The sequence below is a fragment of the Diprion similis genome, chromosome 1, assembly GCF_021155765.1.
Source record: "Diprion similis isolate iyDipSimi1 chromosome 1, iyDipSimi1.1, whole genome shotgun sequence".
NCBI classification, from domain to species: Eukaryota; Metazoa; Arthropoda; class Insecta; order Hymenoptera; family Diprionidae; genus Diprion; species Diprion similis.
In genome coordinates, this window is record NC_060105.1 from 3,597,857 (window position 1) to 3,619,681 (window position 21,825).

The 21,825-nt window shown below is 44.6% G+C and overlaps 1 protein-coding gene across 1 annotated transcript; it reads left to right on the top strand.

Annotated features, from left to right (window-relative positions):
- The first annotated feature begins 4,444 nt into the window (after positions 1-4,444).
- On the top strand, positions 4,445-21,013 carry LOC124411214 (homeotic protein labial). The gene is made up of 2 exons (XM_046890247.1): positions 4,445-5,947; positions 20,337-21,013. Exons 1-2 carry the CDS (start codon positions 5,080-5,082, stop codon positions 20,843-20,845), a joined length of 1,377 nt encoding a protein of 458 aa, XP_046746203.1. The 5' UTR covers positions 4,445-5,079; the 3' UTR covers positions 20,846-21,013.
- Positions 21,014-21,825: the final 812 nt, after the last annotated feature.

Genomic DNA, 21,825 nt, shown 5'->3' on the forward strand with positions numbered 1-21,825 from the left:
TCTGTTCCTAATGAAATGACGAATGGCCGTATTGTTTGGAGCCAGCCGGGATTTGTGGCCGCCTATACTATATAATATATCAGTCGGCTCCAACCAAACATTCGACAGATTGCTTAATTACTCTTGAATATTATCATTATCGATCCACGAGGCAAGACGGCAATGAGCCGGGCCGTTTTTAAGCCCGCACTTTCGGATCAGCTGACCATTTTCGATACCGCTTCATCGACCGCCACCGATGTCCACTCGATGATGATGACTTAAACATACGACGAAACAGGTCGTAATGCGGCCGCGTCAAATCGGTACGGAGAGAGAAGTCGGTAGATATGACTTCATGCGCCGAACGGTCAGAGGAATAAGGCTGATCGGAACGTCTCGATTAGGATCAAGATGGGCGATGCAAGTCGGTCCAGTCAGGATGGTCGCCAGCTCCGAGTCTCGGCGATGCTCGCCGCGGTTCCTCGACCTGGTGCTAGGTAAGATCGGTGGTTGCGGGTGGCCGCAGGTGGCCGCAGGTGGCGCCCTTGCCATAAGCTCCTTTGCCAGACTCCAACTGCTACACTGGCCGACTCTCTGTTCAACTCCTGATACAGAACATGGCTCGAATCTCTCACGGTGGAATGTGTCATCCTGTCACTGAACTCACAGGACGTGCATGTCTCGTGGCCCCGTCGTGAAGTCCTAGGCTTCCTTTCTCTCTCCTCGGCGTCCTCTCATCTGCCATCTCCTTCCCTCGACGGTTTGTTTCGAAGTCCTGAAAGAAGGACCCTCTACGGGTGCGTGAATCAGCGGGACACCTCCAGACCCAACGTTCTCAGCATCAGGCTACGGACCTTTGAAGGACAACTGAGTGATGCTGGTGCAAAGGTATCGATGATGCCTCCGAAACAATTGGCACGAGTTTCTTAAATGAGACTTTCAATTTTCGCATCTTCTTGTGTAACATTCAGCAAAAACGCCTTCATCTCTATCGATCCTTTGATCATCTCCGAAATACTCAGATTGGAGGGTTGGAACACTTCCGTGCGTTCTTTCATTTCCAGACGGATGAATTTCCCACCTAAAATGGCTGCCGCTTGCTGGGTTGAGTCTAAAAATTCGGCCATTTTATTCGCAGCTTGTCGCTTGAAATAACATCTCGATGGGTAGATATATACCGGCCAATCAATCTTTAGCACAGAAAAGGAGCTAATCCAGTAGCAAGACTAGTACTGCGGTCATTCTGTGTACAATACATGCGTAAATGGATACCTATACACGTCACCGTTCTCAACCCATTTATATTTGAGTAAATCTTTGGAATTGAAGGCACGTTTCTAGTTGAGCAAAAAGAAGAAATTATTTTTTATTGAAATCAAATTATCAACAGATTTTTTATGGTATACCTGATACAGCATTCACTTACAATTCCCATGACTATTGCATGCGTGTATACGTAAAACCCATGACAAATCGGAAATTGCTACATCGTATGTGCAATCTGTCCTCGATTTGGGAGGAGTTTAAATTTCAAGATACAACCGAGACAACCCGAAAGTGAACCATTCTTTCCGCAAACGTTTCACAGCTTATGTTCACACTCCAGTGTCTAGGGATCGAGTTCGCGCAAGAAAAAGCGCAGAATACGGCTGCATAACAAGATGGATTGGGCGGTGGCTGAATAGTGCCAGAAGGAAAAGAAAAAAACGGCCGAAAGCCGAGGCACGTAGCCATGTACAGGGTGTTCCTGAACTTATAAAACGCAGGGTCCTCTTGTATCGGTTAACCGTAGCAGAAGCTAGAAATGTCAACAATTTTCTCCAAGAAGAGGACGCCGTGATTTCTCAGTTCGAAAACTGAGTATTTCGAGGTCTCGTCGATTCTTCACGTAAAGATTACAACAGATTCCATTAAAATTTGAATCGTACATGAAAAGTCCGAGTAGATACTAATTCGATGTTCCGGAAATTGTTATGCTTCACATCTTGTTTTACACGCGTTATTATCGGAGTCACCCCGTATACACGAATCTCCATATTCGTTCGGGTAGATACATATTTATTTAGGAATAGGTGTAGATATATATGTATATATATGCGTATTATACCAGCAGAGGCACTCACCGACTGAGAGATCCAGTAATTTCCTGCGAATATATGGCGAACGATGGGTATAACGTGAGGCGGGGCCGTCGAAAGTCTAAATCGGTTCGGCATCGGCTTTCAATCGGCGTCTAATCTCTTGAAGAGCGAAGAGTGGGTATTGTTGAGGGAAAGCAGCGTTGACATGGAGATGATGAATTTCATCGGCCGGCTGGAAAATCACAAATTATTTCGTAAGCCGCTACGACGACCCGCAGGAGGGTGCAGGCTGTTCCTTTTTTCAACGCGTTTGTATACCGTATGCCGGGCTCGCGAGAAAATTGAGGAATATTTTATTCATAAACGCGATTAACATCCAACCGAAAATCACACGTCGCCGTTCCATAAGGCTGACATTTTATTACACTAAAAATTCGTGGTCGATAATGTTCGCACTTAATAACAGCTAAAGAATATACTTAAGCAGCGAGTGTAATATAAAAATTAACGTCTCAAAAACAATTCTCTTTTTCTACTGCGTGTACTGTAATAAGTAAAACATGAACTTTGTTCATCCATTCTTAGGACGGTGGTAATTTAATTCCGGTAATTTTAATTTAATTTTAATAAAGAAGATGTAATGAATTCGAAATATTCCGCAATAAGAAGAGATACTGATTTGCAACCTCGTATCCTAATCAAAAGAAACTATCTTTTCTACGATCATCAACTGCGAGAACATTTTTTTGACGCTAATGTTTGATAAAATATTATATTTGGTCTTGTAAGAAAAAGTTCCATGAACTTACGATCCGAATTTTCATTCGAGTTACAATGAATACTGTTTTGCATAGAAAGCGGTATAATGATGTCCACACCTTCTGTAACCAAAGATTCAATGCTTACACTAGGAAATTGAAGAGGAAAAAGTCATCGGTATTCTCTGTGTTGTAGAAATTGAACAATTCTGCTGATGCTGCCCGCACGGAAAAACCCAGTGAATTGGGGGTGCGAATTTATACCCAAGTTGGAGGTTTTTTCCGTGAGTATGGTATCAGCGTACACAATGAAACTAAGGATCTGGAAGAAAACTGTCGCTGAAGTCTGCATTAAGCAAGAAAATTGTTGTCTCTACCGACGGTTGATATAAATTTGTTTTTCTTGCCCGCAATGTTAAATTTGACCTTTTTGGTTTTTTTTTCTAAATCAACCATTTTGTCACAACCACTTTCTAATTAAAAACACTTCAAGATACACTCATTAAGTAATCAACGACGTTGGATGACTACATTCATTCACGCCTAAGCTGTAAGAAACTTTTAAATAAACCGCCTGTTTTTTTGGCAAGGATAGAGATTTCAGGACGAGCTGAAGGCGAGCCGGAAGCGAGTACGGAAATTATCCGAGCCAAAAAACGGTTTACGGGCATGCCACATACAATATTTTTTACGGTATGGGCATTGAAAAGCAAAACGAAGAGTGAGGTTATATCGCGATCTGTTCGACGAAGCTACTTTATTCAGCAGTTTGGGATGCGCACTTTGAACTGCGCATCAAAACTGCGGAATAAGGACTTTATTCCGCAACTTGGTTCGCTGCCGTATAAAGCGTCACTTTACGAAACGAAAACTGCCACAAAAAGTGGACATTTCAATGCCCATGCCGTAAAAAGAAATTTTCTCAACATAGCTAAGTACCGATTCGACTTATTACTGAACGTTAAAGCTCTACGGGTTTGTTAGAGACAACAGAATAAGTAACAGGGTTGATCAGCTTGCTTCATCATCGCTCAACGCAAATTGAACAGCAAGACTCAAAATCTGTTCGACTATTCCGTAAACTCCAGACAGTGAAAAAAACCCGTACAAAATTCTCAATTACCCAAATTGACCGATGGTAAACGAAAGATTGCGAAATTAAAATGCATATGGATGGAGAAAAAGCAAGCAAAAACCACAGACCTAGAGAGCGAGGAAGCCAAGGGGATGCCGACATACGTATGTATCGCGGTGCTGGAGGGGTGACTCTGGGGGTGGGGGTGGGGTTGGGTTTGGGTTTGGTCGGGTCGGGTGTCGCCGGCCGAAGGAAGGTGGCACCGATATTACCGGGGGCATTGTATATACGTATATACATATATACGATACGTGTCAACTGCAGCATGGGAGATAAAAGGAATGAAAATAGAATCTGAGGCCGATCCATCATGCGGCCGGAGAGCGGCGGCGGCGCAGCTCTTTCCCCATTGGTCGAGTCCTCCCACCGAAGGTCACGTGGTCCCAGGCCCGACCCTCCGCCACTTCCTCCGGTCTCCCCGAACCCGGGAACTACGCTGATCCTCACCTAGGCAGGGGATACTCTGCGGCGCACCTGGTGCGCGGGCTCAAAGCACGAGTGCCCGTGGACTCGCCACCGCGTTCGACCGCCGCGTTCTTCGACCGGCTGCCATCGAGTTAGCTCCAAAGTTTCCGCGGCATCCGCACAAGTTGAATTTCAAATCGGTTCGCCTCCGCTTGGTTCAACGGCGTCCCAGTGTGGCGATTGGTTCCGCGGAAACCGCAGGTTGAACGCGAATCGCGCAAGAGTGACAATTCCGCGTCCGTCGCTGGGCGGAAAAACCGCATCCTGAGATATTGGTCCGGACAGTCATCGGCGTCGTCACGCCGCGCAGACATCGCCTGGAAGTGGCTTACCAAGCTCAGCGCCTCAGAAAGAGGACTGTTCAGAGTGAAGTGAATCGCGTAGGACAAATAGTGCGGAGGATACGGAGACTCGTTTGTGCGTCGATTGACACGGGGGAAAAGTGACGAGGTCAGTGGGTTGATCGCCTGGCGTCGACGGACACCGCCGCGGTGCCGAGGCCGGTGCCGTCCGCCGGACGATTAGGCCTAATTAATCGGACGGACGCGGAGTTCGGCGAGAAAACGCGGCTTCACGCCGGCTCAGGGCGAAGTGGTTTCGGCCGGCGCGGATTCCCGGGTTCTGATAGCCGTCGGATTAATGTACTTGCTTCGGGAGGATGATGATGATGGACATGGGCATGTACGGGACCTACGGCAAGCCTGACTCCTATCCGAACTACGGTTTCGCCGGACAAACGGGCCACCAGCCCGCCGCTCACGGGCCGCTTCCGCAGTCCCCCGAGCTCGCGACTACCCATTATTATCCCCAGACCGCGGTCGCCCCGTATTCATCCTCGTCTTCGGAGCCCTTTCTACCCTCCGGGGAGTCTGGGCCGTCCAGCACTCCACCCCAGGGCTTCTACTCGCCGACGGGTGCCGTCCTCCACGAGGACGGGACCGCCATTATATCCTCGGAGAACGGGCTCAGCTACACCAACCTCGACTATGCCTCCTACCCTGCTCAGCACCCCGGCTGTCTTCCGAACGCCGACCCGCACCACCCCCAGACTTACCACATCCAACCGACCGGGTACAGGGAAGATCCGCCGGGCCTCCACCAACCCGTTCCCGTTGTCCAGGCCCATCAGCACCCCGAGCACGAGCAGATCCATCATCAGCAATCTAGTCATCACGAGGTCGACTACCAGATCACTCTCGGTGGATCCTCCAACTACCTTCACCAGCTCCCCGAGGACGCTCTACACTATGGCCAGTCCTCCATCCACCAGTCGGAGTATCCCGGTCATCCCGCTGCTCACTACAAGGAAGAAACTCCCGACCCCACAGGATATCACTCGATTCAGCAGTCCGCACACCAGCACCACTCCCACCATCCTCTCGGACATCCACATACGCACCATCACCAGCATCCCCATGGCCACTCACATCCACAGCAACAGCAGCAGCAACAGCAACAACAACAGCAAGCTCAGGTGCCCACCTATAAATGGATGCAAGTTAAGAGAAACGTGCCAAAACCAGTGGGTAAGTTATAGATGAGATCGGTAAGGATCGTTCGTACTGAGTGTCGATTGTACAAGAAGCTTGTAAGGATTTGTATATGAAAAACGAGATGGGTTAAAAAAAGGGGTATCGGATTTGTTAGATCAGTTGGGCTTGTTTTTGAGCGTGAATGAATGGCGCTTTCTTCTGTGTCTCGATAGGCCAAAGGATTTCAGCTTATTTTACGCTTGTCTTTCAACCGTGCCTTCCAACGAGCGTAAAATTATCAATTGTTGAAAGGCGGTCCGGTATAGATCGTTAACACGAAAGTGATTTGTGAGATTCGTTTAAGTTTCAATGGGATGGGAAGAAGTGGAGCGATTCGGGAAATTGCGGAATCATTCAACGCCCGAGTTCACAATTTTTCACACCACGCCCCACGAGCATAGCCTTCCGACTTTAGTTGATCGGAGATCGGAATATCGCGAATCGTCGATGTAATTAATTTCTTGCACCAGCGTTTCAAATGGGAAGAAAAACCATGCTAAGTATAATAGAAAAATTGACGAAGGATTAAAAGTGACGGAAAAAAGACGTGGCCCCGGAAAAAAAAATCGAACAATGATACCACCATTTTGATACACGGAAGTGATTTCTTGCTGACAATTAACGGCCGAGTGTCCGAGTCGAGTCACGATCGCGATCCCTCGGGATCATGTACCGCGTACCTAACATAGCGTGTCGCTAGCAGTTGCTTGTCACGATGTTAGTTACCTCCTCAACTCCGAGGCTACTTATCACTGGGACATTTTCAACCTGTAGAAGATGTGCGTGTAATAACGATTTCATACTTAGGATATACTCTGGGACCAGAACCACGTTCAAAGGACTGCGAAGGCTTGGTGGGCCAGGAAATGAGCTCGAGTAGAACGGTGCGATTCTAATCTTCTAATTAGTGTTGGACAGAGACCGTATATAACTTTCGGGTCCTGCTGGAGACATTCTAGAATATTACCTGGACCCAAAACTCCTTCTACCAAACAGAAAAAAAAACACGAACATTCACATACATTAGACACGTTGAATATTTATTATTTTTGTCAACCACATTTTTCTTCAATCCTTGAGTGAATCTATCATAAAAATTTTCATCTGCAGCAACTAATTATTACAGTAATGAAAAAGAAATGTTAATGTCAGGTCATAGAGTAAATTGGTTTGTGATTGCATAATTAGTAATATTCGGTTTTTATTCACTTACGACTCGTGATGGCGTTGAAATTTGACATGTCATTCATGCAGACAATATTGCGCCCAGACATTCGGAAAATTTACTTGACCCTTGTCCTTTCCATGTCCTTCCACCCACTTGATTCACTGTTTAGTCGTAAACGGAACGCAAGTTGTTGTTTCCTTAGGGTACTTCCGTACCGCATTTGATGTCTCGGTGTTAAATTTCGATCTCCCGCTATTTACCTGAGATGTTCTTATCGTCGGGGTGTTGGTGGCAAACAGGATCGTTCGAATGCCGATGCACTCGGTAACAAATGCAACAGATAAGCCGAACTCTAACAGGGAACCTGCACACATCCTCATAAACCGTAACCACAGGCTCGAGTATCTCCCTTGCATGCAGCGGTGCCTACTTTACACCCACCCGAGAGTAGGTATATGGCAGTCCTGCACAATCGTTTACGCACCCGCAGTTGTTCAAAGGCCATAAATCAAACACAGCTACCCTCCGCATGCAATCTCTCCTGCACCTCTGTTCGCCAGTAGACTCGTCGTTTTGCCGGATGCAAATATGCCAGAATATCTCTTTCACCGACAAGGTTTGCACGCTGCAGTAGTCCAGTTGTTCGATAACACGAGAACCTCTATCTCTCTCTCTCTCTCTTTCTCTTTCTATCCGGTTTAATCACCGATTTTTATTCGACTCGTTCAGCCAGGTATATCAGCGATATTATATCTGCGTATATCCTCGACACGGGTCGTTGGTTTGGTGCACCAGCAGTGAGCTTGCTGTCCACTTGTCAGAATCTTCTGTCTGACACCTCGGGCCAGGTGCAGTTGAATTTGGATTTTAATTAGCCATGTAAGATATGAGAAATCGTCCAAAGACGCGTCGAGGGTTGACTGATAAAATTTCGCAGAAATCTTGCACGTCTATTGATTGTATGGACAGACAGCCAAGTTCTTCTAGTCCAACAACCTACTGTTGCTAAGATCAATTCTGAACCCGCCAACTCATCTGCTCAGCTTTATCTCGAAGATATTACAAGTGTCAATTAATTGTCCGCACTGATTGGATATCTTGTGGAGTGTATCGAAAAAGAATTAATCGGTAGAATCTTCGTCACATTGTCCAATTGGTGGTGACTCGAAGAAAAATTTTTGTTGACACATGATGTGAGGGATACAAAATTGTTCTTTTTCCCCTCTGGAATCGAGAAAGGATCATCTTCGAGAAATAAATTTCCAGAGTTCGTTCGGTCGTGAAAAATTCTGCGCATCTTGATTTTTCTGTACGCATGAGAACAACGATCCGACAAAAGGTGACAGCTGCAGACTGGCGCCGCGGCTTGTTCCACCATCGAATCTCTCACGGACAATAATTTAGGTGTGTTGAACTGTTGGGAACTGAGTATAGGGACGCAGTTAAACGCGTTGGATCAATTAACACGTTAACCTAGCCAGTCAAGAAGTCGTTATCTTGACACGGGTGACGGTGATCAGCAGAACACAATCAGGTTCTAAGGTCCTTTGACGAGAAATAAATAAAAGCAATTGAATCGAAGAAGAATGAGAGGCACAACACGAGCAAGTGTAAGATACGGTCTTGAGTAATTGAATTAATATATTAAACGATCGTTAGCTAAGCGGGAAGGTATCACTTTGGAGTGGCCAAAGGCGTGACTGCGGCGAAAAGCACGCGTTTGTACGATAACGGAGTGAGCATCGAGCACTTCAGATTCAATATAGAACGAAGCTATTTTGTTTGATTAATTACACTATCGGAATTTTGTTCACGATGATCTCTCCGCGTCACGGGAACTGACAGATGTCCCGCTTGGAGCTCGACGGAAAGCTCTTCTCTCGTGAATTAAGTCATTGATATATGCCCGTGTCCGGTAATTGCTTCGAAAATAGCAAATTAATTCCATCAATGTCTTACACTATCGCCAGCGGTGGTCACATATTTAAAACCACACATGAGCATTGCGGAATCGGATCTCTCAATTCAGTATATCAAGTTAATCGCTCAAAAGCACTTGAAAACGTTTCGTGTTAGGAACGGGTTTAGGTACTCAACAAGGCTTGCGACTGGATTACGCGGGTTACGAGCTTAATAGCTCATTATAATCGAATTAATAATGCCTACGGTTCGTTGTACGAGGGTGAAACGCCAAGACTCATTGCACCGCGACATGCAAACCGTAATAACGTCAACCATAGTCGTTTAGGTCGACCTACCAGCCGACTAACCAACCCCGCTTTAGACTCATAACTTTAAATATCCCCCGCACCCCTCCTCAAACCCTACTGATTTCATAATTGGTAATTACCAGCCTGCAACTTGTTGCCTCTCCTAAACTCTTAAATTCCCGTTAAGATTTATCGACATACCATTACGTAGTCACGTTACGAAATATTTGAAGACAGGAATTCGCGGGTAATCATCGGTACAGTTATGATACAAACGGGTCGATTCAAGTAAGCACTTGGACTCTGTCATTTGATTGAAATAAGTGTACATTAGGTTATAATATTATTAATTTTCAACCCATTGATGGGACTAAATTTGAGAAATTTATACTCAATTGCCGAGAACCAACTCAATACATACTCCTTTCAAAAAGGTTAAGCTCAACCGTTGCATTCGATGATTTTTGTAAATAAGTTTAATTAGTAATTGTTAAAGACAGCGACTTTTAATAGCGACGTTAAGGTCAGCAAAATGAAGAAACGAGAACAAAATGGAATGCTACCCTCATCGACGTTCAAGTTCTCTCTTGATTTTTACTCTTAACTGTTTCAAACGAACTATTGAATCACACTATCTTATTATCCCGGATTCCAATAGCTCCAAGTATAATTCTGGGCGAAAATCGAAGGCACAAGTTATCCTAGGCGACGAGGGCTGCAAGAGGATGGGTCATAGGCATAATCCGAACGGTAAATAGCATTATTGGGTAACACTAGAAGAAATTGAGCCAAGTTTGATAGATCGGGGAGGGAACGGCTGACGCTGCGCGGAGCCTCCATCGAGGGTGCGACCCGAATCGGACCTTGCTAACCCCGAAGGACGAAGCGACGCGACGCGGGGATCCGCTGGGCAACTCGAACCCCATCCGACGTTCTGGCCATGGTACAGAAACTCTATTGTAGTCTGGAACCAGGGAGACCCGTCCAACCAAATCTCTGCGAAATTCTCCTCCCAGGATTTTACCGCCACGCCCATCTGGTTAGACTCTTCAGCGTCGCGACGCTGATACGTCCGATATATATGTTCGGTTATCTGTACAAGTAGCCACGCGTATCGGAACCAGCTCAGGTAGAAAACCTGTTATCCACGGATTAGTTCACGGATTCATCCGCCAAATCGGCGCCTCTTTGACGTTCTCAACCGCCGATACGAGCGCATGGTTTAATATTTCATCCGGCCATCCTCGATTCGACGCGATCAGTAATCGTGACTTCGAAAAATATTCAGAGAGCACCTGAAGTAAGGGCAGAAGAAAATATTACCTTCATTTTACAGAACAATTGTATACAATTCGATATTTTAAAATTCCTTCAGTTTTACAAAGGTTCTAGAAGAATGATTTGCCGCATGCTTTCCCATAAGATTACAAAAACAAGTTTATATACCCAGTATTACTCCGAACGAAAAATTGCATCCAAATAGGACTCTGCACAAATGACTGTCACATACTGAAATCATTTTTCAAATTTTGTCAGCGATATCACAGCGAAACATGTACCTCTCTATGCAAATTATGGCGTGGATAGAATCCAATGTAAGGCACTCCGGTAATCAAACACCAATTTCACATTTTAAACTCCAAATTTTCAATTCAGTATCCCTAGTCTTCATTTGCGGGAATTTCAACACCGACCTCTTCACCCCGAGAATTCTCCTTCAAAGATGTCGAATTTTGGCCCACGGCCTGTTTAACGTTGAATCGTGACTACGGAGTTCGTTTCAAGTGCTGATGTGACCATTGCGATACGAATCGCGACACGCTGGATTATGACGGTTTTCCAAACCTGATTTTAGAAGTCTATTTTTCACGATTCGTCAAGGCGAACCCTTCATGGCATTACAGAAAACGAGAGGACCGGAAGGGTTCTGAAAGCGGTATTTAATATCCAACAGAACTGGGAAAAATTCTTCAATTTTCCTAAAGATCTCTAGACGGTTAACCAAAAATTAGTGAGAATTTGCCCAAGTTTATGCAATTCCAATAAGCGTGTAATGGCGTTGTTATTTTTTACGAACAAACAACTGACCTGCACTTTTATTGCTTCTACGTTGTACAAGCAGGCACCAATCAGACCCATTACATCAAGCTCGCCTCGATACGGCAGCTCCGATAACGTCAGGTCTGAATTCAACGATTCCGCTCGTTCCAGAAAATGAAATAAAGAGCAATTCATTTTGTAGTTTAAGAAGTAGAAGGTTAAACACATAGAGGTAATACTACAGCATTTTACGGTCTTGCAAGTTCCTCATTCGTGTATGATTCATAAAACTAAGACTCTTTTCCTCGATTCGGGATTCTGACCGAATGTCAAAAACATTGTTAAAAAAATGTCAATATATATTTGATTCACGGTTGATTTCCAGCGCGCATTTTATATAAGGGTTGAAACGTTACCTCCGAGATAAACGTCATACCTACCATCTACTAATACATGTGATGTTTTGGTCAAGCAAAGAAATTGCACAACCGCACGTGATCAGAAATTCCAAAATTGTAGAGCATCGGACCCTGTTTCGCGAAGTCCATAGACGAATGCCATGACCACTGCAATAAGCTTACCGCGTATCTACCACCTAAGTTGAGCCTTGGACCTTAACCATAGAGTAGGATGTAACGACATCGGGCGCGCTTCGTCCTGGGAATATAAAGTTGGTGGGGCATTGGAGGGTTCCTAGCTGTGGCTAGTCGCTCGTAGTGGACTCGAGGCTAGTCCTCGACTGCAGCCAGGTATCTGCACGTGTATGTAACCCACACGTTAAACCAGGACTAGTGGGGCCAGCGGACGCGTGAGTGAGCGGCCGATATCTGCCGAGGGGATCTGAGGATCGCTCGCGTGTTCTCCTATGTGTTCCTATCGCGCCTGCCGCCACCCGCTGCCACCCGCCAACGCCAACGCCAACGCCAACGCCAACGCCAACGCCAACGCCAAAGGCAACGGCAACGGATCCCCGACCCCGAACCCGTCCACGTGTCGAGGTGGCTCGGGGCGGTGATTTTTAATTCCGCAAGACCGGAGTGCTCCGCGTGAAATTTTTTTGTTTTCTGAAGCCTAAAAAAAAATCCGCGAAATTGCTTCCCTTTGGGAAGATCGGAAGCGGAGGAAGGAAAGGCGAAATACTGTTCTGAACAGAAAATTACAGGCGGGGTAGCTACAGCCACCGGGTTCGCACCCTAAAAAAAAAGTTCCTGAGCAACCCCCTGCAACCCACCTAATTTGTAGCGTACAAGGCTAGTACCTGCAGCACGCACGCGGCCAAAGGGCCAAGTGATATCACGTGACGGTTGCTTTCCATATTTTACTATGACTCAGGATATTACCTATCACAACGTTCAACCCCTCCGCCCCCGCGGCACTCGAAAAATTTGACGTGCGGTGGATGCCTGGCTTCGACCATATTGTTACTCTGGAATGTCAATTAAATCTTTTGACAGCTTGGGCATACACTAACACTACCGGCGGACTGTTGAGACTAACTTCCTACGCCTTTTGCAATTTTCCGGGATTTTTAACGTTGCTTTACGCTGAGTTAATTTTTTACTAGATCCTCGAAATTCTCAATGGACGAATGACCTATGAAGTAAAATTAGCTCGAATTCATCGGCTGGTTAAGTCTTGGAGAGCATTTGAGATGGCTGAGCTAGTACCGCAAGGCTCTGCAGATTTTTGCAGTATAGAGTACGGATAGTGATACGGGCTGGTAATATTGCGCTATTAATATAACGGTACAAGCCTTTACGACAGCCATTAAAAGTGTTGATATTCCGCGACACGGTTCGAGCCGGCATGATAATGCAGTAGTCGAATGGCCAAGTATTCCGTGTCCTGCTCTGCTCAACTAGAACCCCACATCTATACATGCTCTTATGGAACATTTATGCAGGCCCAGCATATGTCGTATTTTAAATAATCAGAATTGTGTCAGAATTGTTCAATCATCCCTAGATTTTGAGTTATGTATTACATCGACAAATCTTGCAATATTCCGAGTCACCGAACGAAATCTGGAGGTGATGAAGCAATTCTGACACTGGATTCGGATGCAGCATTTCCAAAAACATGAAGATATGTTAGTCAAGTCCGCGGGAAAAGACACTTTGTTTTTAGTGTGTCTGCGGCATTGACAGCTCTTCGGCACTTGTCGATTTTTTTAAATAGTGTCAAGATTTGCTAATCCCCGTTAGAGTATACCAGTAAGTGTTTAACCAGCAATTTCCGCAAAAATGGATTATGGAACTACGAAATGCGGAATTAAGTTCGAGAGCGTTATTTTGACGTGGCGAAAAAATATGCTTCGTGCAGACGAATTATTAGCAACGATATACGGAGCCTGCATAGTCACATGAGGTGTACAACTCAACTCCACGGCGTCGTGACGACGTAAAGGTGGGTAATAGCGAAGGTGTGGGTCAGAGAGTCGTGCATGCGATTCGGCCTCCTTCGTTCAGTGGCCAGTGGAGATTAAATCTTACAAAGCTTAATATTATTATTTTACGTACTCGAGCCGAGCGCCCGCCGGCCGTTCAGCCATGGCCTACCTGCCTGCCGCTACAAACTCCAGCCTTATGGGTACCCACCGACGACGTCGAAAAGTTTCCAACCTCGACGCCTAGCCACAGCTCGGTGCTTAAACGCAGTGGAGACCGCTGGCACACCGACCTTATCGATTTGTCTACCACAATAAAGAATCTGCGAAGGCCGATGGCGATACCCGGAATAGTATGTACGTGTGTGGCGAATCCGATTCAGAGATCGTCAGAGGCCAAAATTCGCTTTCGCCGATTTTAGGCTCATTCGCATATTTTGAGGAAAGCATGTCGTTGCATCAAGTTTCGATATCAGTTGTATTTGAGTGAAAAGTAACGAAGCAGGAGTCAAAATTTGAGATAACTGAAGAATTCTATATTTCTAAGTAACTCTATTAAAAAATATTGGCCAAGCTTTCGCCTCGACGTTCTTTCTCTCCTCGTTTTATTTCATGGGCACCCATACAGTACATAAACGCGAAAGCTCGACGCACAGACACGCGATGTACAGCGTAATAATCTCTAGGCATGAATCCACTATTAGTAACTTAGCAATTATATCAAGGGTTGATAAAAAAAAGTCGACGGCTAATACATCCACTCACTCCTCTCCACCGTGTCCGTATTTTACTTATTATAGAACGTGACACTGACCTGCAATCGCAACGCTTCGGCAACCTGACGCAGATTTGTAGTTTCTGAGCAGTCCATTTGTTGTACAGGAAAAAACTCGTAGGTATTCAACGGTTAACCATCGGCATCTCGCCACTGTTCGTGGAATCTACTCGAACGCCGTTGTCATTCTGAAACAAACGTGAACCAGTTTATGTAGAGTATAATTCTTCAAAGTGGGTTCTAATTTATTCATGCATAACGAAGGGGTCAGTCAGGACGAGAAAAATTTATGCTTCAAGGGTAGTAAACTACCGGTACGGAAAATCTGAACTCTCCAGACAACCATGGGGGTTGACTTTCTGCTATCAGATGTATCGGAACCCTTTTACCATGGCGATGGAAAAGCCAATCCAGTGAGTATACACACTGGATCATCTGCTCGCGGCGGTACCGGATCATCGTCATCCCCTGCGGAGAGCGCATTACGCAATTCAAATATTATTCAGTGGCTAAAAGCCGGTGAGCCAACATCAGGAGGAGAACGACAGCGACGAGCACGCTGCACTACAGGGCTCGAAGGAGCGGAGAGGGCGAACATTCGGTGGCACGTTGCAGGGGGAAGTTAGCCAGTGTGGGTGTATAATAAATACACGGTAGAACCTACACCTGCATATCGGTGTTCCGTTACCAGGAGAAAAGCCAACTACACAATATTACATTCAAGAGAGCCAAGAGATCGGCGCTCAGCTTTGAGGGATGGAGTGGCTCGGGTGGAGATCCACCTTCGCGGCTACCGTTTTGCCTCATAATACGACGTGCTCTTACGCACCTGCTTCCCCCACGTGATAACGTGTGACGTTGAGAGGGCAGATAGCTGTGAATGTCAAGAGTTGAATTTGAGCCCGAGTGAAGAGAACGCTTGTATATGCATGAACCTAAACAGCTCAATACTGGACTGACAATAAGTCAAGAGCATATGTATATATCTTACATATGTGCGATATAATGGAACGGATGATAAAGTTGCTTATGAAACACATGCCGCCGTCTTAACCGACGAGTATAGACCGTAAACCAGAAGAAGAGAACTGAAAGGAAAATAACACGCACAGAGGAAGCGCAAAAACCCGGTAATGGAATGCTTATACGAACGACCTTATCGCTTTGTTCATCTATGGCTGTCCGGCCATGTCCAGATGCTTATAAACGTCCGCATACCCGTCCCACGAACGAGTATATTCAAAAAATAATTTACATGTAAAACTCGGACGTGTACATCAGGTTCGGTGTATTGTTCACGATTTGCGTAAAATACATAACGTAGAAACTGTGCTGATTTGCGGAAGATGAAAATCTCGAGTCCATTTTGAGGGAAACTTTTTAAAAATTATAACCGTATCATCCAAGGACGAGGTGAAACGGGACTGAAGAAACACCCTAGCCATCACCGTCGGTAGCCGGAACCATCCCCAGCTGTATTTGTAGAATATCCGCTCCCCGAGTCCCGATTACACGGAGTAACGCCTACGGTAGGTTGCAGCACACGTTCCTGTACCAATATTTGAAATCCAGCATCTCTTTGGGCAATAAGGGAACGCAGGATTAAAATTTTTTCCCTTAGTTTATCAGGAGTAAAAAAACGTTATAACGACCCATTGTCAGCCGCACTGCAGTACGTACATATGTATATACATGTATGATATACAAAGCGGACTGTTAATCTCGCACGCATAAAACTACGATAAGACTCATTATAAATGTTGGTACTAGACGTGATCTGTATCGTGATTAGAATGAGCGTAAAAGAAGAAAAAAAAAACGAGAATATTAAACGAACGTGAAAGCGACTGACGTCTCAATTGCACGTGTATTACACACAACGAGTACCTCATTACCGCACATTCCGAATTATACGATCCACCAAGTACGTACAGTATACATATACGTATATACGAGATCTCCAAGTCTTTGCATTTGTGTTTTGCCTGCAGGCGCCTACCTGACAAAGTGGTTCGTGCTAATATCGATCAATTGTGGATAGTCTGACAGTCCGCGATTACGTGATTATCGATATACAAATGTACAGGCGTCTCAGAGTACAAAGTACAAGTGAAAAAATGACGAGATTTCTGTCGTAGAGATGTTGAAAATTGAACTAAGGTGAGATATAAAGGGGGTGAGATCAGCCCAGGGGAGTCGTACGTTAACTAACTGTTTCGGCGTGGCATAAACTCGCCGGAGTTAGTTATGCGGTAGTAATTAGCGACCTCGAGGACTCTCTTGACTCAGCATTATCCACAGCTCACCTCGTCACTCGTGTCAACTCGGCTCCACCCCTTTCACTTGTGCTTTACCCCTTAATTCTACCTCCCATTCCACCGTAATTTTGCACTGCAGTCACACGGGTACTAATTATTAACGAAATTGACGATAAGGATTAGACGATAAGGACAGAGTTCGAGATGATTCGTTACGTGCGCTCAGTTGTGCACATAGTCGGATGAAAAGCACGAAGCATATAAGAAATTAAGAATTGCACTAACGAAGAATGATGATCAAACGTTTACGCGGCTTATTTGATTGGAACATCAGTTCGTCGGTTTCATGGCATATTCCGTCACCTGAAAGTTCACCGCGACATTGCGAGTCCAATTACATCGATAGTTGTAACTACATAATCTCCAAATTTCAATTACGAATTTATGTACATATGTTATCAATATTACCTATAACATATGGTCGATTTCAAACTTAATCAAATTTTTATGTTACCTCAGCGTGAAGCCGGACTTATACGCTTATCAAGGCTCTATTGTTTCATCGATATTCGGTTATTCATAACACGCCGCGTCTTTTTAATGCGATATATTCAATTTTCAAAAATACTTCAGACGGCGCTAAATCGCCCGTTGGCAATGGGATACCAGGAATAGACGTTCATAATACCTTGAGCTCTGGCTCTAGGCTGGAAGCCATTCCTCCAAACCTCGTTATATCAAGGAATCCCATGGTGGAAACGTTACTTCCTTCGAAAAATACCTGAGATAAGAAAGTTGTCAGTGATTAGTTTCATCATACAAAGTTTTCGGTCGAAACCAAATTTCCCCGATATAAAGTTATGAAAGGCACAAATCGGCAGGATCTTTGAAAGAGTAGTCTAAATTTCAAAAATTCTCCGTTCAAAATAAACTGGCGAGTACAAAATTGAAAGACGTAAAAAAATTAGATACTTAAATTCGAAAAGTGAAAGTAGCAATTAGCTTTCGAAATTAATGACTTTATCAAGCAAATACCAATAAACAATGCTTAATTGATCTGAAAGGTGAAAATCGGAATTAGAAAAGGTGCAAAAACTTAAGGCTATCTAGCCAGAGGAGATCGCTCACTTATAGTCAAAGTAGAAGCGTGAAATACCGGAAAAGTTGCGTGCACCCATTAAGGCCGCAGGTTTCGCTGACCGTATAATAAACTTGGCCAAGTTCTATTAGCTGCGACGGTATATACCAATGGAATAGAATGAAATCTCTCTCGTGTCTCATTCATCAATTTAGCGGCTGTAAGTTAAAGTCTGCAGTATATTGCCACTGATGAATTACCTGAGTTGGAGCAAAGTAGTCTCAGTATCTTTGAATACAACTATCTAGAATATGTCATGACGTGTAGAGTAGCCAGTCTGCCGATTCAAACGCGTCTAGTACAACCTGACACATTTCCTGTGGATCGCGTATTAATATTAAACCAACAGCATCTTTGCTTCTTCATTTATTTGTTTATTTATTTATTTATTTTGTCCTCCGACTCGCCGGCATTTTTGCCTGAAGACCGGTGGAAGTTATACCAACGCGTTTCTATACTTATATAAACGAACGTCTCCGGACTGCGCACGACACCCAAAGATTAGGTAATGAGCCACAAGACGGATCATCCTGTTCCATCCGATACCTCCGGCCATTCCCCGCCATTCCCCGCCATTCCCTCTCCGATCCCTCTATTTCATCCCCTACTCGAATTAATTTTCACCTCTTTCCCTTCCCCGTCCTCCCGCTCTTTTTCTCCTTTCAGTTTCATCCTTTTCGCCGATCTCGCAAACTACGAACGAATGAATAGCTCGACGTCAAATGATTCGTATTGCTCTATAGGTTGGCCAAATTGTTTATAACCATAATTAACAAGCGAGAGATAACGATTGTGAGCGAAAAAAATAATTGTCTTACAAACGTCGTAGATAATTTCAGAATTATTTCAGAGGAAAGAAATTGGACGCAAGAGGCGTTGAAAATACGTAATACCTGAGGGAAACCTTCACGTTTGCACCCGTGTAATATATAAGACATTGTACAAAAGATTGACAGGAGAAAACGAAATAAACAGAAATAAACAACAGCGAGGAAAGAAAATATGGATTAGACAAAGAAGAGCAGAGACGTTAGATATATAATATAAGAGGGAGAGTTTACGCATATATTATCAGTAAGATGATGCAAAGGCGGTGCCACGGGTCGTTTTTTCCCTTCACCCTCTTCCATTACGCAAATTGACTGCGACATACTTGCAGACTAAATAATCCACTAATTTTTATAATGTACCCAACCGCTATATGTCCACAAAACCACTGCAGAGTTTTTCAGCATATACCTATATAGACGTACAAGCGTTGAGGCATATCGTTCTGGATTGTCAAAAGAAAGCTATTAAAATTCAAGAAAACAATCAATTGATATGTCTTGTGATTCGTACATTCGCGTTTCTTTAAACCGTAGAAAATAAGAAAGAATCAGTTTCACCTTTAGAAAGAAACCCTTCAATTAGCGAAGAACATCGCAAAGGGCCGATGAAACGATTCAATATTCCCATAAAATCTGGCAGAACAGTGAGGAGGCGGTATCGGTCGATGTCCAGCAAAAACAGGAAGTCAGTGTTTACTCTGTAAGGATTACGTCCTTGCAGGCTGTAGGGGCTAGCTGTCCTGGACGTCTGGAACATATACCCAAGCTATCAAATTCTATCCTGCGCTAATACGCAACCCCATCACCCCGTCACGTCACCCGACGATCGACCCCCGGAATACCCTGACCCAAACCGACGTAAAGGATGACCCAACAACTGACCAGCTGTGTTGAACAATCTACAGCTGTCAAGCGGCGATCACGGCTTAATCCGTTCCCATATTGGACATCCCGCTCCTTCTCGAATCGTGCCAAATTACCGAATCGCTCCATTTCACCCTTACATGTATAATATAGAGTGGATTTGACAAGCTACATACGCGAATCGCTAATCCGTTGCAAATGATTTGTCTTATTGCAAATGTGTTCTCCGGTGAAACGTCACGAAGATTCATTCTTAGGGTTCCGTACTTCAAAAGGTAAAAACGGAACCCTTATAGGATCACTTCCTTGTCCCGTCTGTCAAGACCATTTTTCTCAAGAACGGGTAGAGGTATCAAGTTGAAATTAATATCAAATACTATGGTCCACTATCCCTTGGATATGTAAAAAATTCAAGCTCCTAAGTCAACGCCATCAAAATATATAGCTATTTATGTAACATATTATGATACTCACAAAATCACAAATCAAAACCTGTGGGGTACTTCCCGTTGACCTAGAATCATGAAATTTGTAGAGAAGCAAGATCTCACGGCATAAGTAAAGAAAAAAGTTAGAAAATAGTTAATTTGTAATTATATGACATAAAAAAAAAATGAAGTTTGTACGAACTCCTCGGGGGGCGAGTCCTAATAGCATTTGTCCGTTTTTTTTTTTTCTTTATTTGATTCTAAAACGTTCCCGTTTCCGTTCCAGCGCCAAAGACGAACCCCCCCGGTAACGAATTCGTCGGCAGCGCGGTGGGCACCTCGGGAACGACGGTATACGCGACTTCGGCAACGGGGGCAGTGAGCTGCCTGAGCAGTGGCACCCTGGCTGGGATCCCGGGTGGCTTCAACAACACGGGTCGCACGAACTTCACGAACAAGCAGCTGACCGAGCTCGAGAAGGAGTTCCACTTCAACAAGTACCTGACGAGGGCGAGGCGGATCGAGATCGCCTCGGCGTTGCAGCTCAACGAAACGCAGGTGAAAATCTGGTTCCAGAACAGGAGGATGAAGCAGAAGAAGCGGATGAAGGAGGGCCTCATTCCGTCGGACAACGCTGCCACTTCCGGTCAGCTTAATCAGCTCGGTCAATTGAGCGGGGCACGAAGCAGCAGCAGTTCGCCAACCGGGTCGAACCTCGAAGTGGCTGGTATCGGACTGGCCAATTTCACCAGCGACAACAGCAGGGAATCCCCGAATTCTTCTTCCAAGGAATGAGCCGCTGCCCCCGCGTCATTCTGGGCCGTTTGAATATTGAAGCGGCGTTTTTGCCGACACCGAAAAGGGGTGAAACGGAAAAAGTGGAAAGATTTCGAAGATCGTGCGATGCGTTGTTTTTCGGACCTCTTCTTGACCCCGCAGTGACACGTGGTGTTGAGCTTCGAAGTGTGTTTTTTGATTTTTTTTTTGCTTCTTACGAGTTTTTCACTTGGTCGACACGAAGAAATACGTTAATACGGACAACAATGGTGATTATAGTACGAGTGAAACGAAATTCCGAAAGTAAAATCGATCGTGTTGCACTAGATTTTTTTTCTTTCGTTTTTTAATACCGTGGAGTTAAGTGGACCGATTTTAGCGATAATATCGACACTTGGCAAATTAATTTTCCGCAACGACACCTGTACGTGATGCATCTTGATTTGCCAACTGATTGTGTAAAACTGACTTGATTGAAGAGTACAAACGACGCGGAAACGATACGTTACCTAGCATGTATCACATTGATAGTTATTCGAGAAATTAGGATCTACAGAATCGCAATCTCGTGAAAAAAATACCACGAATAAAGTGTAATGTATATATAACAGTCCTTGAAAAGCAGTCACTCGGAATCAGTCGGAGCCAAAATTATCTACCCAATTACTGACATCGTCTCATTGCATTGAAAATATCCCCAATTTGACGATGTACGCATTTTTCTATATTGTCACGGTAACTTAGATTTAAAATAAAAGTCACATATTTTCAACACGTCGATACGGAAATTTTAGTTCCGGGATGTCGATGATATTTCAAATATACACTGTGCGCGATCTTCGGAACAGAATTGATTCAGTCAGCGAAAGTCACTAGCCTAATTATCTTGACAATTGCGAAATACTACAGTGAATAGTCTGTACTATCCTATTGTGATAGTGTGATAATGATAGATATGCCTATTGAATATACGGTGTATGTATGTAAATAGAATCCTT